Source organism: Epinephelus lanceolatus, chromosome 6 (assembly GCF_041903045.1).
Source record: "Epinephelus lanceolatus isolate andai-2023 chromosome 6, ASM4190304v1, whole genome shotgun sequence".
Taxonomy (NCBI): Eukaryota; Metazoa; Chordata; class Actinopteri; order Perciformes; family Serranidae; genus Epinephelus; species Epinephelus lanceolatus.
The window spans coordinates 33,706,063-33,729,123 of record NC_135739.1 but is presented as its reverse complement, the minus strand read 5'-3'; the positions used below and the strand labels follow the sequence as shown (position 1 = coordinate 33,729,123).

The 23,061-nt window shown below is 40.6% G+C and overlaps 2 protein-coding genes across 2 annotated transcripts; both read right to left on the bottom strand.

The window, feature by feature from the left end:
* Nucleotides 1-3,034: 3,034 nt before the first annotated feature.
* LOC117253970 (E3 ubiquitin-protein ligase RNF14-like) lies at nt 3,035-11,280 on the bottom strand. The gene is made up of 7 exons (XM_033621901.2): nt 10,867-11,280; nt 10,386-10,516; nt 9,289-10,242; nt 7,552-7,630; nt 7,027-7,230; nt 5,000-5,172; nt 3,035-4,850 (listed from the first exon to the last, which is right to left on the bottom strand). The coding sequence occupies exons 1-7, from the start codon at nt 11,018-11,020 to the stop codon at nt 4,716-4,718; spliced, it is 1,830 nt and encodes a 609-aa protein (XP_033477792.1). The 5' UTR covers nt 11,021-11,280; the 3' UTR covers nt 3,035-4,715.
* Nucleotides 11,281-12,060: 780 nt separating this feature from the next.
* ankmy1 (ankyrin repeat and MYND domain containing 1) lies at nt 12,061-20,951 on the bottom strand. Its single transcript, XM_078168991.1, has 20 exons — nt 20,605-20,951; nt 20,199-20,345; nt 19,914-20,108; nt 19,139-19,183; nt 18,818-19,056; nt 18,438-18,654; nt 17,943-18,104; nt 17,736-17,809; nt 16,987-17,557; nt 16,711-16,895; nt 16,451-16,622; nt 16,174-16,314; nt 15,298-15,405; nt 14,750-14,857; nt 14,516-14,638; nt 13,856-13,957; nt 13,388-13,553; nt 13,175-13,280; nt 12,869-13,023; nt 12,061-12,585 (listed from the first exon to the last, which is right to left on the bottom strand). Exons 1-20 carry the CDS (start codon nt 20,821-20,823, stop codon nt 12,383-12,385), a joined length of 3,438 nt encoding a protein of 1,145 aa, XP_078025117.1. The 5' UTR covers nt 20,824-20,951; the 3' UTR covers nt 12,061-12,382.
* Between the last annotated feature and the right edge of the window lie 2,110 nt (nt 20,952-23,061).

The window sequence follows — 23,061 nt, the reverse complement described above, 5'->3', positions numbered from 1 at the left end:
TTTTTTTCCCCGGGTCTCCAGCTTCCTCCCACAGTCCAAAGACATGCAGGTTAATTGGTGACTTTAAATTGACTGCAGGTGTGAATGTGAGTGTGAATGGTTTTCTGTCTCTATGTGTCAGCCCTGTGATAGTCTGACAACCTATCTAGAGTGTATCCTGCCTCTTGCCAATGTCAGCTGGGATAGGCTCCAGCCCCCTGCAACCCTGAACAGGATAAGTGGTTACAGATAATGCATGGATGGATGGATCATTGTTATATCACACATTCTTTCTTTTAACCCCATTTTGACTTGTTATTTTTTTATTGTGTTAAGTGTCCCTTTCTATTTTCTAAGGGTGTTTGTGTGCCTTGTCTTGTTATTTGTACTTAATATCTCAAATGTAACACCAAAGAGGATTGACAAGCGCAAACACATGGCCAGTCCTTTAGGCCCTGCTAAGAGGACTGAGGGGTCAGTAAGGCAAACAGTTGTTTAGACATTTATGAGAAAGTGATGACCCCTGTGTGGAAACTGGATTTTTTATCTGGAAGTGACACAGTAACTCTCTCGCTCTCTGACACACACACAGAGAGAGAGAGAGAGAGAGAGAGAGAGAGAGAGAGAGAGAGAGAAACAAACATAGAACAACAGACCATATCTACACCCTTCACACCCTCATTAATAAAGACGTCCACCAAAACAAGAGGAAAATCTTCTCTTGTTTTGTGGACTTCAAAAAAGCATTCGACTCAATTTGGCATGATGGACTGTTCTTAAAATTAATTGAGAAGGGTGTAGGGGGGAAGGTCTATGACATCATCAAAACCATGTACAGTCATATGAAATGTGCTGTTAAAATTGACAACATGGAAACAGATTTCTTCCCCCAGAGTAGAGGAGTAAAACAGGGCTGCAGTCTCAGCCCCACCCTCTTCAACATTTATATCGATGAATTGGCCAAATCACTAGAACTATCTGACATCCCTGGTCTCACTCTGTCTGACACACAGGTTAAATGCCTACTTTTTGCAGATGATCTCATATTGCTGGCTCCATCAAATGAAGCACTACAACAGCAACTGGATCACCTGCAAACCTTCTGTCAGACCTGGGCTCTGACAGTTAATCTGGACAAAACCAAAATTATGATATTCCAGAAACGACCCAGGGGTCAGGGAGACCAAACCAGGTTTTTCCTGGGCTCTCATGAGGTGGAGCACACACACGACTACACATACTTAGGACTACACATCACATCCACGGGAAACTTTAACCTGGCTGTTGATGATCTCAGAGAGAAGGGAAGAAGGGCTTTCTATGCTATAAAGAAATCTTCAAACATTAATATACCCATTAGAATCTGGCTCAAAATATTCAAATCTATAATTGAACCAATTATTCTGTATGGTAGTGAGGTGTGGGGTCCTCTTGCAAATCAAGATTTTGAAAAATGGGACAAACACCCCATCGAAATCCTGCATACAGAGATTTGCAAGAGCATCCTCAGAGTGCACAGGAACACCCCCAACAACGGGTGCCGAGCTGAGCTAGGCCAATTCCCCCTTTTAATTAGAATTCAAAAAAGAGCCATCAAATTTTATAAACACCTTAAAACAAGTGACCCCAACTCCTACCACTACAAAGCTCTGCAATGCCAAGAGGAGAACATGGAGAAGAGCCCCCTCAGCCAGCTGGTCCTGAGGCTCAGCTCCTCTAACAGCACAAGACCTCAGGACAGCCCTCACACAATCTGGACCCACCAAATTATAGAGAAACAAAAAGAACATTACATTAACTATTGGACATCGACCACAAAAATGCAAAGCAAACTTCAGTGTTATTTGGCTCTAAACAGACAGTACACTGTGGCAGAATATCTGAGCACTGTGACTGATGAGAAACTGAGGAAGACTTTGACCATGTACAGACTCAGTGACCACAGCTTGGCCATAGAGACGGGCAGACACAGGCAGACCTGGCTGCCCAGAGAGGACAGGTTGTGTGAGCTCTGTCCACACAGACAAGTGGAGACAGAGACACACTTCCTGTTGCACTGCAGCAAGTATGAACACATCAGAGCCGACTTCCTCTCAAAAATAAAACATAAAGTCACTGACTTTGATTCTCTGCCTGATCAAACTAAAATGCAACACATCCTTGGAGAGAACAGAGTCAGCAGCTTAGCAGCAGCAAAATATGTCAGGTTATGCCACAGCCTGAGGGACAACCATCACAACACCTGACACACCTGTCTATATTTACAGTCCTTGTAACTCACAACCTACATTTTTCTTTACTCATTTTTTTTTCTATATTATATATTGGTGTATTGTATTGTAGATTGGTGTATTTTGTATTATATATCATATATTTAATCTTTTTTTTTTATAGTTTTCTGACTTACTTTTATTATTGTACTTTATTTGTAAATTTTTAATGTCTTTGGCAATATTTTTAATCTACAGTCATGCCAATAAAGGTTATTGAAATTGAAAATTGAAAATTGAGAGAGAGAGAGAGAGAGAGAGAGAGAGAGAGAGAGAGAGAGAGAGAGAGAGAGAGAGAGAGAGAGAGAGAGAGAGAGAGAGAGAGAGAGAGAGCTTTTTGGCGTAATATGAAACACTGCTGTAGATTTCCAGTCATATCTCAGCCAGCCAGCCTGGAGACATGCAACAGTGGTCTTTGTTCCACTGTTATGACAAAACAGTAGAGGACAGGAGGGAGGCAGGAAGTAAATCAGTGAGTAGATACAAAACTCCCCAATAACTACCTACAGGATGCCCTTGGAAGGGCTTTTAAATGTGTTTATACTGTGTGTGTGAAGAATAGGGGCTGAATATGTACCTATAAAATGTCAGGATCAGGAGTTTGAGGATAAAAGATTTCCCAGCAGTCTTTGCAACCAACATCTGTGACTCTGCATAATAATTAACCTTTTTCTTCTGGGCTCAACAGTTATGGGGACACTACTCACTTGGATGATATTTGCTAATAAAATAATAAACAATCAAAAGAAGTACACTTTAACCAACATAGATAGATAGATAGATAGATAGATAGATAGATACTTTATTTATCCCTGAAGGAAAATGTTCATGTCACAGCAGCAGTGCATGAATAAACAACATGATACAAAGGATAACGCAAAAACAATTGTTAAACATAAATTCCATGTGCATGCACACAGATGTGCAAATTGCAAAAGTCCAAGGACTTGCAGAAACACTGAACCTGTAATTGAAAATATTATACTTTTACAGCACACTGTTGTCCCACAGCTTCATAAAATGATATCAATAAAGTCATTGCACAGCTCAAACTCTTGTAGAGCAACTCCTTAGATGCTTTGAGATAAAGTACTCTTTGAAAATACAACTGGTACATTACAGGAAGTTAAAGGGAGCTTAGAAAGTGACTATCTGTGTACTGGAGCTGCACTTACCAATAGAGTAAACTGCAACAATTAAAATATTCTTAATTGTTTAAGAATCGTACTGGTTTCTCAAAGGTGAATATCTGCATGTTTTCTTATTCTGATATGACAATTATCAGAATACGTTTGGATTCTGGACTGTTGGTCATCACCACAGGCTCTGGGATCTTATGATGGCCATTTTTTACTATTTGCTGACTTTATAAACCCCATGATGAATCAATTAATTGAAGAAATAATTGGTAGGTTGTTAAAAAAAATCAGTTGTAGCCCCACAAGGCACCCTAATTATTACTGGAGGGAAATTAAAACTTTGGTATGAACCCTCTTACTTGGTTTAAAAAAGACACACTGGGCGATTTCCTGTCATACATTACTCATCTTTGCATCTAGAGCTGCAAATATGCATGTTAAATAACAGTTTTCACTGATGTATTGTTTAATACTGAATGATAAATCATGCTCAATGCAAAGTGCATCTCTTGATATTACCAAAAGGAATCTCATGTAAAGTTAATTGAGAGTGTGCCCAGACCGTGTTGTCATTCTTGTTATTTAGCGCCATCTAGTGGTCATGACACAGTATGACATTTGTTGTAATTTTGTGAACGACTGTAAAGCTTCAGTAGAATCAGTGATAGTAAAAAATTTTACATTTACTCAAGTACTGTGCTTAAAAAGTTTTGAAGTGCTTGTACTTTACTTCAGTATTTCCATTTTATGCTAATTTATACATCTACCCCACCACATTTTGGAAGTCAATATTGCACTTTTATTCCACAACAATTATCTGACAACATCAGTTACCTGTTAGTTTGCAGGTTCAGATTATTGATACAAAATGTAATCAACTTATACATTATGATGCATTATTATGGATTAAGCTACCCAGCAGTATATATAAAATAGTTTAAACTAGCTCCACCTTCACCAGCTGCAACATTAGTGATGCTTGTACATTAACTCATCACAAATTATAATGCTTAAAATAATATAAATATTATTCTAAAATGGGCCATTCTACACAATAAAAGCCGCTCCTTTTACTTATGTAGAATATCTGAGTAGTTCTTTCACCACTAACCGATTCAAATTATGTTGAGAGATTATTTGGCAACATGCCTCATATTATTATAGTTCTTTTTTATTTCTTATGTGCGTTCATAAGTATCTTTTAAAAGTGCACTTAGAATCACAACGATTTGAACACAGCTTACTCAGAGCAACATTTACTGACTCCATTCCCTCCATGGCTGGTGGCCAGTGACTGGTGGTAAAAGTAGCTGAAGCACTGGGTCGGTTAGTAGTAGGACTGACAGGGGGGACATTCAGCAAAGTGGTTGCTTATACGACCTGATCCCAGTCTGGTGAGGCAAGCCCAACAGAATCGCTGTCCACACTGAGAGCACGACATCACGTTACATCCTCCGTTCTTCTACAACACACGAAACAACACGTGCATTAGACATGGTGGTCGAAAACAGTCAGAACTTTACATTGTCATAAAGATGTGTCTGTAAACACATGACTGTCTGTGTTCATGAGTTCATGTGTATGTGTACTTGTAGGTGAATAACTGAATACCTCTATTTTGCAGAAGCAATGAGGACAGTGCTTGCTATTGGAGACGATCCAGTCTTCACTTAGGCAGTCCTCCAAAGTGCCCTGCAGTACACTACGGCCGTATCTGCTTTCCAGGAGGCGCCTCCTCTGCTTACTGCCATTGGCATAGTCATGCCACAGAGCTTCCAAACCCTCTGAGACACACACACAGCACTGCTTTAGATACACATCCAGACACATCTGCATCCACACAAACTGAACATACAATCCAGGATGGGACTGTAACTTAAAGTTGACCAAAAAAAATCAAGACTACCTGAAGAGCCCTACACGTGGACTATGTATTTGAAAGTATTACAGCTATTGTCAGTAGTAACACACAACATGTACCAAGCCAAATTTCAAACATGGAAGCAGTGTCTCATTAATACAGTTCTTGTAGGGCTACAGTAGGGCAACAACTATTTATATTATTCCTTAATCTGCCACTTACATTTCTCCATTAATCAATCATTAGCTTATTTTTCTGATAAAGTGTCAGAAAATTGAAAAATGCCCAAACACTTGAAACACATGAAAATTGATTTGTATGAACAACAGTCCAAAACCCAAATATATTAAATTCATGGACAAAGACATGCAAAAAATCCTAATAACTGAAAGCTGAAATGAGTGGATGTTGAGCATTTTTGTTTGAAAAATGACTTGACCATAAGGGTGAAGGAAATAATCTCTTCTCAGATGCACCGCGATGTGGACGATTCGGCATCGATTCAAAAATGTTAATAATCGATTATCTAAATGCGAATTTATAATGTGATGTTGATGGAAAGAGAAAGGCTGAACTCAACCACAAGAGCAGTGCAGCACCCGGACAGTCTACTGCATGGCACACCCTTGAGTTAACTTGTAATAGACTGATCCAGCAATGATGTTTTCCTGTAGGCCAACGCGCAAGTTAGCATCGATTTTCCATTGGATTTTGAATTATTGTAACAAATGTTTATGATGCTTACACATTTTGCTCAGCAAGATAATTGGATACTTTTTCCTGTGAAATATTACAGTATGCAAACACTGGACACTACGCTAGGGCTGCAACGATTAGTCGACTAATCAATGACTAATCGACTATTAAAATAATCGGTGACTATTTTAGTAGTCGACTAATCGGTTTGAGTCATTTTTCATAGAAAAGTACTATAAAAGTACCCCAAAATACTCTTATTGCAGCTTCTTACGGTCAAATATTGGCAGCTTTACACACTCTCCCGTGACAGTGAACTAAAACCCTTTGGTGTGAGTACGAAACAAGACATTAGATGACATAATTTTGGGGATTGGGAGAGACAGACCGACATTTTTCAACATTTTGACACATTTTTCGATAAAACGATCAGTCGACTAATCGAAGAAATAATCGACAGATTAGTCGACAATGAAAATAATCGTTAGTTGCAGCCCTACACTACGCTGGCAAAAATATCCCACAATGGGTTGCCAAGAGCAACCGCAGGTGGATACAATCTGACTCGCACCCCCTGGTTTAAATGCTTGGGTATGGAAGCATTTTGGTTGTAAGGTTGAAGGGAAAAGGTATCTGGACAAGAGCCACATTGTATGCAAGTAAATTCATCTGTTTAATTATTGATCATTACAAATACAGTATGTTTTGAAAGTATCAAGTCATCACACAGTGAGAAAATAAATCATGTATAGAAATCTAAAACTGTGATGCATCGATAAGCGTTTTATCACTGAATCGTTGCCCTCCGAATCGTAATCAAATCGTGAGGTTCCTAGACATTTCCACCCTGAGTTAACTAATGATCAAAATAGTTGCTGATTAACATTGTGGTGATTGACTAATCAATTAATTGACTAATCATTTCAACTCACCTTATAAGTAGCTGATATGTTTCTGTAGAAAATGAATCAAGACATTGATATGAAAACATCAGAACATCTCCTCACTGTTTGTTTCGCTTCTTCTAAATTGTCCAGTTTTAAACACACACACACACACACACATACACATGCTTGTGTACCTTTTGACTGTGGCAGGTGTACATTGCCTTGCAGTGCCTCCTGCATTTTCATGTTTTTCTTTGCCTGACAGTCATATGTTCCATGGTAGGTCTTCCTGCAGGTGACACAGAAGGCAAAGTTGCACACAAAGCACAGTGCAGCATTGCTGGACTTATCCCAAATGACGGCTGAACCACAGGTACGCCGAGGACAGTACACCACATCTACAAGGAGGGGAAGAAAGAAGGGACATGAGCAGAGACTCCTTCATGAACCAAATGTAAAATTTTATTTTATTTTTTAACAAATGTGTAGCTGTCTTATATTAATCTTGTTTTTACAATTGACTTAAAAATAGCAGCTGAGAATGACATGCTTTAAGTGAAACAAATTTTAAAAAATCATTTAAATACACTCCTAAGCAGTGACTAATAAAATATTCTCTGACTTTCCCAGAGGAATTACTATATTCTTATCTCTGGGCATTGTGAAGTATAAAGGCTTTGAATATATTCTCTGTTTAAAAAGAATAAAAGGAAACACACCAGCCATGCTGTCCAGAGTTGACTGTAGCAGGAGACGATCATAGCGGCTGAACAGCTCCTCCCCAACCAGATGCCTCACCTACCAAATAGGCCACAAAGAGACTACATGTTTGTTGGGGAGTTAATCTACATCCAAATGCAAGGTATTTTTTTGCTTAGAAATAGTTGTATGTTTTGCTGAGCCATACCAATATATCAGTCAATATGCTTATTGCTAGTGATTGCCAAATGAAGCTTCATGAAGCATTTTCTTTATTTTCTGAGCCCACTAGGTGACACTCATGGTCAGTGCACTTTCAACCTTTTGTTGAATAAAAAGCATAAAATAAAAAAAATGCTTCATGAAGCTTCACTTGGCCTTCACTACTTATTGCAGATACTATACTGGTATTGGTCTATATCTCCACATATAGCCTTAGTAACAAGTCAGAAAGACCAAAGAAATGTGTGCGGAGAGATTTTAAAAAAGTATCTCCATTACATAGTTTGTCCAACAGACAAGATCACTGATCAAATTCATTTTTACACTGCAAAATATCCCGCTAAGTACACATCCTAGACATGTACATGTACTTAAGTACAGTTTTGAGGTATTTGTTCTTTACTTGAGCATTGCCATTTAAGCTTCTTCATACCTTTACTCCAGTGCTCTTATTTGAACAACAAACAACTAACTAGATAAATAACTTAATACCAAATAATCTATGCAGCATTTGTATAGATGAAAATGCCAAACACCATTTATATAGTAGCTAAAATGTACTTAAGCTCAAACCTCTGTAGCTTCAACAGACTACTTACATGTTAATGCATCAACAGTAATATAACATAATATAAACCCTATTTTGCATATTGAGTATTTTTATGTTTGATACTTTACATACATGTATGTAATACCCCTGTACTCTTACTTAAAGGTCCAGTGTGTAGGATTTAGGGGCAGTGATTAAATACAATATACATAAGTATGTTTTCTTTAGTGGATAATCTCCTGAAAATAAGAACTGTTGTATATTCAAAACAAAAGAAACACTGACTCTACACAGGGCCACAAGGGCGTTGGATAAACAGATTTTTTTTTGTCATGTGAAACTGCTTAATTCAGTGTTTTAACCAGTTTAAATCACCATGTCTATTTGATTTGGTGAGGAAGAGATCTCTGCGGATAATTTCGTTCTCTGTGAAAACCTCCTGAATGTCTGGACCCTAAGTCATCAGAGAAAAAAGGTGAGCACAAAGTAGTGGGTGCTAGGCTAGAGGCCTGTCTTTCACATGCCAATCAACATTGGATAAACACTACATTGTAACGTAAAACTGATTTATTCTGTGTTTTTACTGGTTTAAATCACTGGGCCTGTTTGTTTTGAAGAGTAAGTGACCTCTGCAGATAATTCGGCTCCTGCTAAAAACCTCCTGAACAATGAACACTGAAGGCATTCTCACTGGAAGAGGTTTCAGCTGGTTGCAATCTGCAGTCTTCACTGCTAGATGCCACTCAATCCCTTGAAATCTTACACAGTGTTCCTTTAAGTAAAATGTTGAATACAATTCTTTTACTTGTAATTGATGTTTAAAATTGTTGTGTTGTTACTTTCACTTAAATGAAGGATCTAAATATGTCTGTCAGGAAAGCTCTAGCATAGGTTTTCAGCATCCTTAATCTTCAAAACACAAAAAAAAGCTTCAGAAAGAGGCTGCAGTTGGCAGAGTCACCAGACAGACAGGTTAGGACTGTACCTGTGCAGGTGTAGGAGTGGCAGTGCAGTCTGCCTCAGGACAGGTGACACTCCGGACGTTCCCCTCTGTTATCTGGACCCTGCAGAACCTTGCAAGACAGCCCTGACAGAAGATGTGGCCACACTCCGGCAACTTCACACAGTCCGAACCGAGCCAGCCCGTATAACACACGCCACAGTCAAACACCGTGGTGGCAAAAACTTTCTGTTTCTGGGCCTCATTATAGATCAAGATCTGGGACAGGAGAGTTTGTGATGGAGTAAGGGAGAGACCACAGGATGTTTGGTCTTCTTTCTGGGGGGATTCTCTGGGGCGGATGGGCAGAGAAGCAGCTCCTTCTTCACTTAGATCCTGTGGGTGTGAGGAGCTAGAAGGACCCAATAATGAGGCTGAAACGTTTCCTTCATTTGAGAAATCTTCCTGGTCACTTTGATCAGACTGAGCAAATGTAAGAGGCTTCAGTGTGCCTGCTGCTGAGGACAGATCACTTTGATCGTCAGCCTTAAATTCTGTTGTTTGAAGGGCCTCCCTTGCATCTGAGGCTTCTGCAACATGGTTCCAATCATTGGAGGTGTTTTGACTCAAAGCCAAAGCTTCCTGTGAGTCTGAGGGTGAAGGGTCTCGGCCATCAGCACAACTCCCTGTTGGAGGTTCAACTTCCAAAGCTGGAGTAGAGAGGTCTGGTTTACCTGGATCTGAGACATTACAGCTCTGGATATCTGTTGGTCCTGGCTTTGGAGGGTGTTGATTATTCTTTGGCTCTGAGAGTGCAGCACTTAAGGAGTCCTGGCTATTGTACTGGTTGTCTTGTTCTTCAGAGGGGAGCTCCAGCAGAGAATTGATGTCCAGGAACCTGAGGGCATCTTCTCTAAGAAACTGTACCCAAGAGAAGAGCACCACAGCGCCTCCGGTGGCCTGGTAGAGATCTGTGAGCTGAGCACTCAGTGCAGAGAGCTGTGGGAGGTGAGGGCAAACACACTGATGTAATCTTTATTGAGCCTCTGCAATCTGCACTCATTATTCTCTGTCTTTGTTGATCTGGCACGTTGTAAATGTGACCAATGTTTTAACTGAGCCACATGACTTCTACTGATTACCTGTGTGTGTGTCAGCCAGCTGCAGGTGAGGGTGAAGGAGGGAGGGGAGGACGATGGGTAGTCCTCGGGGAGGTCAAAGGTCAGAAGCAGAGGTGGAAGGAATGAAATGTCATACTGCCTCAGTGATTCACCTTAGGAAAAAAACAACAACAAGACAACATGACCGAAGTATATTACAAATGTTAAGTATTCATACTTTAAAAAACATTCCTGGTTTACTCATTGTGTGGACACTGAACTTAATCACACATAACACTTTATTTCAGTCTCAACTGTATATTATAGCCGACCATATATTATACTATATTATTAATAAATAATACATTGCAAAAAAAGTGTTTGAAAAAGTTATTTTGTTTACAGTAGGAGGTCATACAAGGTGTCTCATTTAGTTTCAAGTGCAAAGCCAATAGCTGTTTTAATCCACACCCTTCTGCTCATGTCATCAACAACATAACAGCTCTCTAACCGGCTCGATTACCTTCTTTCAGAGTTACAGTAAAGCCCGCAGGCAGCTCGACACACACTCGGATTTCTCCGGCAGACTTCGACTCATCTCGGACGAACTCCTCCGAATCAAAGATACTTTGGAGCGCGAGCAGTTCGTCTTCCTGCTCCTCTCTGTCCACGCTCATATCTCCTCCTGTCCCGACTAAACTTCACTTCCTCCTCCCGCTGTTTGGGAAGCTGCTTTTTCGTAAAGTCTCCTCTGAATTAGTTCGTTTCCTGCTGGAGTTTAGTGAGTAGAAGTCTGGAGTTGCAGTTGTTCCGGCGGCTTCGTCTCTTATTATTTAGTGTAAATTTAAAATGCGTCTTGAACCTTCGGTGTTCACAGCCAGGCTGTGTGTGTCAGCCTGCTCCTGGTCCACGGTTGCCCGTCCCTCTGTTGACTCAGTATATGATGCAAGGCGCAGGGCACAGCAGCAACCTCACCCTACTGCTGTTTTTATGAGTACACAGAACAGACCACTATTGGGTCATTTACGGTAATCATGTAAAACACACCTGTCTTTGCACAACAACAACAAAAAAAACCTAAATATATTATGTCGTTGTTATAAAGATCTGGATGAGAAATTCAAACAACGTTCTGCATTTAATACATTTTCCAGATATAATATGCCATTAAAATACAAACGAGGTGAGTGCTATTAAAAGTGGTGGAATATAATGTACTTGTCATTTTCTCCTACTTAACACTATTTTCTGAGGAAAATATTGAATATTTTACTGCACTGCATTTATTTGATATTCGTGGCTGCTTTTCTGATAAGGATTTTACATTTTAAAAAAGGAAGTTACCCAATCATCCAGAAATCATCCAATCCACCAAACGAGTCAACAGCACAAAAAAAAAAAAAAAAAAAAAAAGGCTGTTTGGCATTGGCAGAGAAGATTTGGCAAATTTTTCATGGGCGCCACCCACATGCTCAACTCTGCTGCTCTTCCCACAAATGCATGTTACTTACAAATGTGGCACCATTTAAAAGGGAAATAAACAGGCTTTCCAACGGTGTAAGATTTGTTGCCAAGAAGCATTGTTACAACAAAAAAATAATCTACCAAACACAAATTTCCTTACTTTATGTGCTTAGTTTATATATTTTGTCATACTTTCAATGCATCAACCAGAGGATAGTATGGCAATGAAAGTTGTCAGTAATAGCTTTAGACAGAAGGTGCAGATATAAAATAAGTCATATGCCAAAATCTGGTGCCAGTTCCCACTAGATTTATTTCTAAATGTGCAAATGCAGCTATTTAGTGTTATTCATATTACATTCTTACACTGTTATTCCAATATTAAAACAGATTTGTGAACCTACCAGTAAATATTACAAAGAGAAATGATTATGGCACAGTATATAGTCATCACTATTCAGCCAAACATGTAACATTAATGACTCAGAATCAGAAAAGAGATGATGTAACAGACGTGTGATATTAGGTAGTAAAGTACTTCAGCTGGTTTTAAGTATGTGAAATTTTAGTATCCATCAGTTGCAACTGTAGTTTTCCTTCAGGTTGACTTGGCTCTCCAAGACCTTCTCTGCCATGCTCACAGGCTTGGGGACTGTTTGGGATTTCAACTTGACACTCAGCAGCCTGGGGGCTGGTTTGGGTTTCATCATGGCAGTCAAGGGCCTGGGGCCTCTTGGGGATTTACATGCAGATCTCTTCTGGACGCCATCAGCAGATGCTGGATTGAGAAAGACAGATAAACAATATATTTACATCCCCTGTTCATCCAAAATATAAAATGCAATAAGTATTTCCCAGATATTGTAAATCATCATGGCTTTATCCTACAGAAATCACAGATTCAAAACACTGTGAGAAAAGTTATACATTGTCATTTTATTAAAACCTATTTGGTGATATTTGTGGTCTGAGCTTTGGTGCTCCTGGGTAAGAGATTGGAGGCTGGTGCTGTTTGGGTTTGCTGGGTTCTAACTGTTGGATGGAGACGCTCTGATTCCCACCTGTAACCTGTATACACTCCTCTTTGTGTCTTTGGTTCCATGCTTTGAGCTTGCAGGTCCTGGAGCAGTAGAAGACCTTGTGGCAACGTCTACAAGCAGTCAGCTTCACGCATACAGAGCGTCCACAGTGATAGCAGAACTTGAACGCTGGTTTCCTGAGAAAAGATTCATACACGTACAGTTGGACACAGGCTCCTCAAAGATTTGTTTCCTTAGTTTGGAGTCTTGGACTACAATGTGATGTTAAGCTGGGCAAGGAACAAGTTAAAAAAAATGTAGGTGCCTTTCATGAATGTGTATATATACCTGTGGCTTTCTGTAATGGGTGGTTGATTTTCACAGCTGGGGAGGGGAGCATTTGAGGAAATGGCATCTGCCCCTGTGTGCACAGACCTCTCTGTACCACTGGTACCTGTTACATAAATACAGTACACACACACATACACACACTGTGATTTACTGCCATACTCAAAAACACAAAATAATTTTCTTTTCCTATGAAAAATACACTGTACTGACTATACAACGTGCTGTATTGTTCTCTCTCTAAATTCTCTCTCTCCCTCTGGCCAGCAGTCTGTCTCAGCAGATCTCCCATCATGCTCAGCAGCTGACGCCGTGCTTTGAACGTTTCCCTCTCCCGCATGTTCAGAGCATGGAAGGGAGTGTTGGCGATACGCGAGTCCTAGATAGCAACATATAACATACAGACAGCTATTCAGACGACATTCTACAGATTCACCCCTCCTGTGTTCACCACCGCTGAGGGGGGGCAAAATATTAGAAACACCTGCCCATATAACACAGTCCAGTACAACTCTACCACGTATGTATTCAAGAAGAACCACAAAGTCAGGTCAACAACTTTTTGACAGTCTTCACAAAAGCTGATCCTCATGGTCACAAAAATATGATTTATTGCAAGGCTTTTGTGTTTGACTGAATTCAACTGAAATGTGTGCAGTGTTTTTGCAGTTGATGTTTTACTTGGCTGAAGGAGTAGTGTGCATAGTCGACTGCGGTTCCCACTTCATCACCCATCCTAACTGGCATCAAGATGTCGGCACCAGCCTTAGCTAACATGTCCAACTACATAAAAGACACACACACATACACAGAATTCAACTCAGGGGTGTAAATATAGACAGTGTAGCTATACAGACTATAAAAAATATTCAATTAAATGAATAATTCTTTGTTTTCTTCCATTTTTTTATCATATACACAGACACAATGATGACTGCTGACTAATATGTGACTGATAATGCTGTCAAGTCTTTACTGATCAAAATATGAGACGATATGATACTGACAAGCTGAACTCATCTGAGTGAGCAGGCATGCCTTTCAGAATAAAACTTTGAATCGAAGTGTTTTACATTCACAGTGAAAAATAATCTTTGCACACCTGAGTACAGACAAAAATAAGAGTGGAGATAAGCAAAAAATCTAAACCTTGTCAACATGGTCACATTATTAGGCAGCTCCATTTGGGAAATTCAGCTGCTAAATAAACTGACCGAAAGTGCTGAAAGCCTGTGAGACTTATTTTTGTTTTTTGTGCCTAATATCTAAACCACTGAATGCCTTTAGGATTTAAACATCTCTGTCAAACATTTTCATCCATCATTAATGTCTGTGCTGTACCAGCTTAGCTCTGTTGCCACCTAAGTGGTAGTTGATGTTGGCGAGGGCACACAGGGCACTGCCCACTCTGCAGCCCAGAGGGATGTTGGGATTTGCACCTCCATTCAATAGCTCCTCCACTGCCTGAGCAAGAAAAGGAACAGGTTTAGGACAATGTGAGGTGTTGCAGGCATATATATGTCGAAGTGTGAGTTTGTGTGTGTGTGTGTGTGTGTGTGTGTGTGTGTGGTCTACCAGGTCATTCCCACTTGCTATAGCCAGGGAGAGAGGTGAGTGTCCACTCCAGAGGAGGTCTGTGCTGGCTCTGTGGGAGAGCAGGAGGGCTACCACCTTGCTGGCATTCTGCAAATAACATACACAGGGCCTTTAAATACAACAAAATATTGTGAGCAAGACTCATGATATTTGTGATTTTCTGCCTTGCTGTTTACTCTTTGGAAAGGCAACAGCCATGTAAAATTTTGCATTAGTAGTAAAGGTATTAAACTTATTTCTTAGCCAGATTAATACTGAGCCTTTTTTACAGAAACATTTAAAGTCATGCTGTTGAAGGTAAAATAAACTTTTTATACTGCAACAACAAACTGTTTGAGCTCTGCATGTATTTGTGAGTGTAACATGTATCCTGTGTCATCCTTGGACACTGGGTAAATACACTCAACATGACCAGTGATCACCGGTGCAACATGCGACACATATACAACAGTTAACTGCATCATGTTTTATCAGTGAGGATGTATATACTGTAGATGTGAGCATGTGCATGTAGGGTATGAACTGACCCGATAGTCACTGTCTCTCTGGCAGGCCACATGCAGGGCAGTTCGACCTCCTTCTTTGAGATGTGGGCTCTTGGTGGTGCTCAGTGGTTTCTGAGCATCCATGAAAATCTGTAAAAAATCGGAGACCTTCGTACCAGTTTTACAATTGCTTTAAGAATTACTATAAAGGACTCGAAAACGTTTAAAGGGACAGTTCACCCATAAATCAAAACAACGTATTTTTCCTCCTACCTGTAGTGGTGCTTTTCAGTCTAGGTTGTTTTGGTGTGACTTGCCAAGTGTTGAAGATATCAGTCGTAAATGTGTCCGCCTTCTCTTGAATATAATGGAACTAGATGCCACTTGGCTGGAGGTGCTCAAAGCACCAAAAACGTATCTGAAAACCTCAACATGACCCAGTTATTCAAGATAATCCACAGACCTTGTTGTGAGCAGTTTCATATAGGAACTATTTTCTTTGTACCTAACTACACCTACCAACTGCGTCACTGTGCAGAAGGAAGCATGCATCTATTCATGGACGAGAGACTCGTGCTCATGGCAGTGCGAGATGTGAACATTAATGGCGTCCTCCTCGAATGAACTATAATGTTAGCTAGCTCAGTGGTGCTAAGTGGGCTAGAGGTAGACACATGCTTCTTTCTGCACAGTGAAACAGTTGGTCACAATTTCTGAAAAGAAACATTGCTGTTTAGTTTTTGAAAGGTTTCTTTTTTGGCGCTTTGAGCACCACAAGCTGCCAAACTGACTCGCACTAAACAAATAAACTTACACCAAAGCAATCTAGAGTGATTAACAGCACTTCAGGTAAGAGGAAAAATATGTATTTTTGCCTTTGGGATGAACTGTCCCTTTAAAGGACAAAAACACACATACCTTATCTGGTTCATAAATCTCATTCTGGTCACAAGCCTGTGCATCTGGGTCAGTGATAGCATGGAGCAGAAACTCTGTAATTGTGGGACCTGCTGGACCTGGCAGTGCTGCGGCCACATGCAGGGGATACAGGCCATTTCGCTACCAAAAGATGAGAGGTGGAGGCTTATTTTATGAATTTTGGAAATGATGGATGAAAGGTTCCCTGTGTTTTTGTTATGTGTGAGTTGTGAGATTTTACTCTGTGGTTTTCTCTGTGGCTCAACATATTTTCTACCTCAGGTCGAAGGGGAATGTCAGTGCGAGCTCCACACAGCAGCAGTCTCCTGACGGCCTCAGCATCAGCCGCCATAATGGCTAAAAAGAGGACAGGCATGGGGACCTTGGATGCATTGGGGTCAGCTCCCCGTTCCAATAACAGCTTCAGAGTGTTCAAACAAACACGGTGCCTGGTCAGACAGACACAACACACACAAAATCAATGTCATCAGAACAGACAGCACAGAGAACAAGAGGACTGAGGAAACACGGACTGACTCAATTTTCATCGCAGCCATTTTGCGTACAGTCTCCTGAGTGTCAGAGCGTTGAGGGATCCCTGTGCGACTCAACGCTTCTGCGGAGCGCTGCATCACTTCCTCTGTGATATGGATGTTGTAGCTGCTGACGGAGCAGGCGGAGTCAAAGGTTTGTTTTTGGTTTAGTTGTTTGTCTTTGCCCTGCTGCAGATAGACAGATGAGTAGACAAAAGCCTGTTCAAAAAAGCACCAAGTTATCAAACCAATTATAACACGGGATCTCTGTGCTTTATACCTGAACTCCTCCTGCTGCCTTAGCTCGACAGTCCCTCCACTGCACACTGCCCACAGCAATGTGACCATCGAGCACCTGAATGGAGCGCTCCACACCAGGCATGCCTGGACTTCCTCCTTCTTCTCCCTCCTTTACATCCTCTTCATGAACATTCCTTATTCTCTTCGCTACATCTTCCTCCCCCACCTTCATATCCTCTTTACTTGACTCAGTTTCACTCCTCTCACCGAGCTCTGAATCTTCCTCTGTCTTCTTAAATTCTCCTTCCTCCACTTTTTCCTCACTTTCTCCATTTTCCCACATTTGATCACAGCTGCTCTCTGTCTCTCTTCCCTCCTCTTTGCTCTTATTCTCATCCTCACTCCTGCTCCTTCCTTCTCTCTCTGTCTCCTTGCAGTCTCTTTCCTCTCCTTCTTCCTCTTTGTCTTTTCTCTGCTCCTCCTGTAGGTGCTTGGTGTCCACAGAGGGCTCACGTTCATTCAGGCCAGGCCAGCCCACAGTGATGAGCTCACTGTTATTAGACACTTTACTGCTGTGATGTAAGATGTGCTCTGTTTGATCTGCTGCTGTCCTGAAAATACCAAAAAGAAACAGGGGACTGAAATGAATGCATCAACTTGTTTTAGAGACATCACTGGTCAAAGGGTGGTAACACTGTTGTTGGAGTGACAAATCTATAAATACAATATTTTCAGAACCATTATCAGTGACTTTGCTTTGTGTTTGTGGTCTATGGTCTGTTGTTAAACCTGGATGTGTCTGTTGTGAAGTCCACCTGGCTGATCTGGGGACTGTTCCCACATGCAGATGGAGACCTCAAAACCTGATGACACATTACAGAGCAAATTGTTTCAATTCAACTGTCAGTACAAAAGGTGGTTTCATACATGTGACCTGCAGATGTAGTGCTAAGGAGGAAACACAGAGTAAAAAAACTACATTAAGTAGAAACTTACTTGAGTTTTGGCAAGTGACTCAGCCAAAGTGGTGTGCAGAGACTGAAAAGGGTAGTAGAGGACATGACACACAGCCAGGGCAGACATGCCTTCACAATTCAACTTGTCAATATCAGCACCCATATCCAACAACAGGTGGATGACATCATTATGGCAGTTTACCTGACAGGTACAAGAAATAAAATGAAACAGTCAGAGGGACAAACATGAGACTAAAACCAAAGAATAACTTATCATGCATGTGAGAAATAATTATTTTAAAATGAGAGAATGATTTAAAACTGTATGTGGGTGTATATATGTAGGTATGTGTGTCATTATGCTGGTATGTGCACTTTAAGGTCACTTTGTTGGGTGTGCCCTAGGAAGTAGCCACAGTCAAGGATGGGAGATGCTGCTAATTGTTGAATATTTGACTATTACAATAATATTTTGCAGATGACTGAACAACTATATCATGAAACAACGGGCAAATAATCTGTAATAATGTAATACCGTGGCAACGATCAGAGCAGTGTGTCCCTGTGAATTTGCTACATCAGGGTGGACCAAACCGGTCTGGAGGATCTTTGACACGGCCTGCAGTTCCCCTCGGGAAGCATGCTGGATCAACAATTCTGATTTGACTTCCAAAGGTCCTTTAGGACCAAAACTGTCCCTGTTCAGAGAGAGGACAGCCGCCACGTCCCAGCCCACATTTTCAGTCTGCATTCTGAGAGACACACAAAGAAATACATAAATGTTAGTAAAAATATTATTACTTATAAAACTGTACCTGTACATGATAATCTATGTTCTTTCTCTTACTCAGTGGCACCAGCAAAATGTGTTTTGGCACCAATGTTCAAACAATACTTTTCTGATGTATGCCTAACCTGTGTTTGTGTATATGGGCCTGCATGCGGGTCTGTAAGGGCAGGGTGGAGAGTGGGTCCCGCTCATAGCCTCGATGTGGGTAAGCGTCTGGCTCCCACAGCTTGCCAAAGAAGAGTTGATCCAGCTCTTTTCTCCGGCCAGGGGGCAACGGCAAGTGGTCACCATCTGTTGAGTAACTCTCAATGCCAGGGGGAAGGATAAAATTCTCATCTGACAGCAGATCCCCGTCTGTATCCACCTGAGGAGGATGGGGTATTAACTGATCTGTTTTGAGTTCAGTCACAAAGTTCATTTAGTTGTTAACTGTAGTAGTACTATACCCTAGAGTCTGCCCTTGCTTCTGACTGTAGACCTTTGGTGGGAGGCTAGTGAGGAGAAAAGAGGAGCAGAGAGGTCATTTCAGAATCTTCTGCAAATTTATACAAGAACATGTACAGTATACACGCAGAGAGTCTCCAGGTTCTACTTCCTGGAACAACATTTTGCTTACAGTGTTGTCCAGCATAGGGGATCCAGTGTCTTAAAGAGATGGTTTGACTAGACTTAGGCTTACTTTATTTGTCCCAGAGGGCAATTTGTTTCCACTAACTGTACATTTACAGAGATCGATCACAGATAACACAAGCACAGACATATCACAGACATCACAAAACATCACAAAACATTACATGGTCATTTACGGGGTGGACACTTTTAGTCAACGGGATCTTTTGTTCAGTGCAGCTATGGCTGCTGGGATCAGGCTCTTCCCGAGTTGAGCTTTCTTGAATTTGAGAGTTACCTGTGCCCTGAGGGTAATGGGATGAGGTATTGGTTGAGTGGGTGTGTGGTGTCCCGTTCTATTGATTGTGCAAAGCGTGTAATGGACCTGTTATTTAACTCTGTGAGGTTGGGTGTGGGAAGACCAAGTTTGGGGCAATATGGTCAAGAGAGATGTCTGACTGGCTGGGTCAAACATTGTTAAGACTTGGATCTCAACACTATTTCAAAAACACTATGACATGATCATTTAAAAGCGAATACATGTATGAAAATGAGGACGTTTCAGCCTGTCATACCTGCTCACCACTGGGTGAGACAGTGGTCAGCATGTACCTGAGTCAGGGAATCTGTGGCAGCAGCTGGCTCCATGTAGGCAGCATATTCAGGAAAGTTCTTCAGGCTAAAGTTCTCCTCTACAGAGGTACAGAGCCTCAGCAGGCGCTCCCCGAGCCACACACCCACATCCTCACGCCCATCTGGATAACTAACCACACCTGGACCAAATCTCTGGTCAGTGTGGTACAAACCCTGAGAGGAGAGGAGAGGTCCATTAGCTATTTACTTTCATTTATAAACTAAAAAAAATGTATCCAAATGCCTGTCATACATCTGTTTCACCTGAAAGGTGGCTCCATCTGGGAACAGCTGCTGTCCGTATCCTTCCTTTCTGTTGAGGTAGAACTTGCCAGTGAACTTGTGGCCTGTGGGCCAGCAGTACACTCCATCTCCATGTCTGTAGTCTTTGTAGAAAGAGCCCTCATAGAACTACACAAAGGAGCAGACAGGTAAGTTAATAGTAAAAAAAAAAATGTCATTATGTTTATGTAAGAGATTTCTGACCTTCACACACACACACACACACACACACGTTAAACCATAACAGAATAACCCTATTATAACTATTTGGTTTCAAAACTATAACGTTAGCTAAACTCCTAAAATGAACTTAGCTAGCTAGCGTTAGCAAACCTAAACTTAAAAGGAGGGTCGTGCCTGATTCTTTCTCTTGTTAATGTGACATTACCTCTCCGTTACTCCAGGTGTACCTCCCTTTGCCGTGTTTGAACCCATTCACAAATCCTCCCTCGTATCTGGACCCGTCGGGCCACTCCTGAACACCGAGCCCTTGTCGTCTCTCTTCACCGCTCTCAGCTCCTCCGTGGCCGTCGGTTTGCTTCCCTGCCCCCGGCTCCGCACCTCCTCGCTCCGGGTCTGCCGAAACACCTTTGCAGGTCGACAGCATTTTAACGGGGAATATTCCGCTCTGAAGAATATTCACCTAAACCCATTTCATCCAACAACTATTATTTTAGAGCATCGTTACAGGCACAACTCAGCGGAAAAAAACTTTATCTATAAGAAGTCAGATTGGAGTTTTGACTTTCCTGTAAGCGACGTTGTCATGACAACAGTAGTATCCTGTGCGGGTGGAGCAGCGGAGGTTTACGCATGCGCAGACGAAAGACAAAGTACCAAAACTTAATAGCACTTGATTGTTGTTTCAGTAATGTTATTTTATAACTAATTTATTAAGGTTTCCTTTGTAGAGCAATTAAAGTAACACAAATATGGGCACTTAACACTAACTAAATTAAATTATCATTAAATTAAATTAAATCAAATTATCATTAAATGATCTTCTAATCATTAAATTATCTTGGATTTATTTGGAATTTATTTATGGGTTGATTTGTGGACTGTGTAGGATATTAATAGCATTTAATTCTATTTATGATTTTGGGTTAAATATATCCAACTTATTTTAAACATACGTACATTTTTACTTACTGTATTTATTTTATTTAGTTAACTTCAAACCTACTTTAAATGTTTACTTACTGTATTTATTTATTTATTTGACTTCAAACTTATTTAGAATTTTTAAATTTTTCTCAGTGTACTCACTATAAGAGTTTTTTCTGCCTATGGAACATGGGGGTTTGAGATCAGGGTAGCTGCCTCGCTGACATTTTATACATTAGAAACCCACAAATTAAAACGTGTTCGCCACTCTCCCTCACTTCCCATATTCAAATCCCGCCTGAAAACCTACCTCTTCTCCCAAGCCTTCGACCTCCCCTACCCCTAACCACCTCCACTGACTGTTCCTATACCACCTGTGTTACATCCCATCATTTCTTTTGTTCACTATGTTGTCTTCTGCTTGTTCCCCCCTCTGTCACTACCCCTTTTGTGTTACTATGTAAGCGTCTTTGGGTCTTTGAAAAGCGCTATACAAATTTAATGTATTATTATTATTATTATTATTATTATTATTATTAAAAGCTTTTCATTGTGGTAGTCTCAACAAATAGATCCAAATTAAACTGTAGGCACGAGTGAGCCATATGCAGGTTGTTCCTATTTGACGACCCCCACATGCTGAAGGTAGTGGATAATTAAATATATAGTAGTGACAAATGAGAGTAGGTTATTGTCAGAGAGTAGGCCTATCCTTATCAGGTGTAAGTGTTCTTCTATATAGGGTCAATGAAGCAGGACCACCCTGTGAGTGTGTGTGTGTGTATTGATATGTCAACTGACACTTCATCCTGTAACAGACACTGGAAATGTTGGCTTCAGCCTTCAGTATGCTGCGGTAGGTTAGGTGGTGGAGGATGACATCAGTTGACATCATGTTTATCATCACAGTTAAATAGAACTGTGTTGAGAACTTATGCTATATGTGTGTCCTCCAAAATGTCCTACCTCAGGTAATTGTTCAAACAAAAGACCAAGACAAAGCAAGAACTGTCAACATGTATTAATGAGGCAGTAAACATTTAATCAAACTGAATGCTGTTGTTTGAGGGAAATGGATTTTTTCCTTAGAAGTAATGAGTTGATGATTAATTTGATTTTTTTTAAGACTAAATGCTGTTCACATACTGTAGTTTCAGTAGATGATGTTAAAGACAAAGCTAATGGACTCTCATAGCCAACCTAAAAAATGTCTGGTTGCACTGGCTCTGGACTTTTCCACCACTTTAAGGTGCAAATATAAGAGTAGTATTAGAATATAAAACCAGCCAGTACCAGGCAATAAAACAACAGGACTGTTATTATTCTGACTTTATGTATTTATGTTGTATAGGCTCCACTACAGCATTGGTTTAGTAACATTTACAAAATGAAAACAAAACCTGAGACACAACCCCAGTGAATACATTACAAAATTTGGTTCTGTTTGATGGCTACTGTACGAGTGTACGCTATTTATACATTTATGACTCTAATGTGATTCTGATTTAAAGCTCACTGCCAGACAGCTGCCTTGTTCTCCAGTTTCATCACATCTGATGAGCTCTGATATGCTCTCCTTCCCACAAACATGATACTCTCACAAGTATCATGTTTGTATTTTGAAGAATTACAGGAAATCTGATTTGTGTTTTACTTGACTTGTTCTTTTAATCCCAATGAATGACTACTGTAGCACACGTGAGCTGGGAGATTTAAGCTGAAGTGAAAATGCTGACTG

Excerpts from the sequence above, each read along its gene's own strand:
- ankmy1 (XM_078168991.1), bottom strand. The coding sequence starts at position 20,823 with ATGCTGTCGACCTGCAAAGGTGTTTCGGCAGACCCGGAGCGAGGAGGT. Across the intron at positions 20,109-20,198 it reads CAGATGGAGCCACCTTTCAG|GGTTTGTACCACACTGACCA; the intron begins GTGAAACAGATG and ends CTCTCCTCTCAG. Across the intron at positions 18,105-18,437 it reads CTGCTCTGATCGTTGCCACG|GTAAACTGCCATAATGATGT; the intron begins GTATTACATTAT and ends TGTACCTGTCAG.
- LOC117253970 (XM_033621901.2), bottom strand. The coding sequence starts at position 11,020 with ATGAGCGTGGACAGAGAGGAGCAGGAAGACGAACTGCTCGCGCTCCAA. Across the intron at positions 7,631-9,288 it reads CCACTCCTACACCTGCACAG|GTGAGGCATCTGGTTGGGGA; the intron begins GTACAGTCCTAA and ends CCTATTTGGTAG. Across the intron at positions 7,231-7,551 it reads AACTCTGGACAGCATGGCTG|ATGTGGTGTACTGTCCTCGG; the intron begins GTGTGTTTCCTT and ends CCCTCCTTGTAG.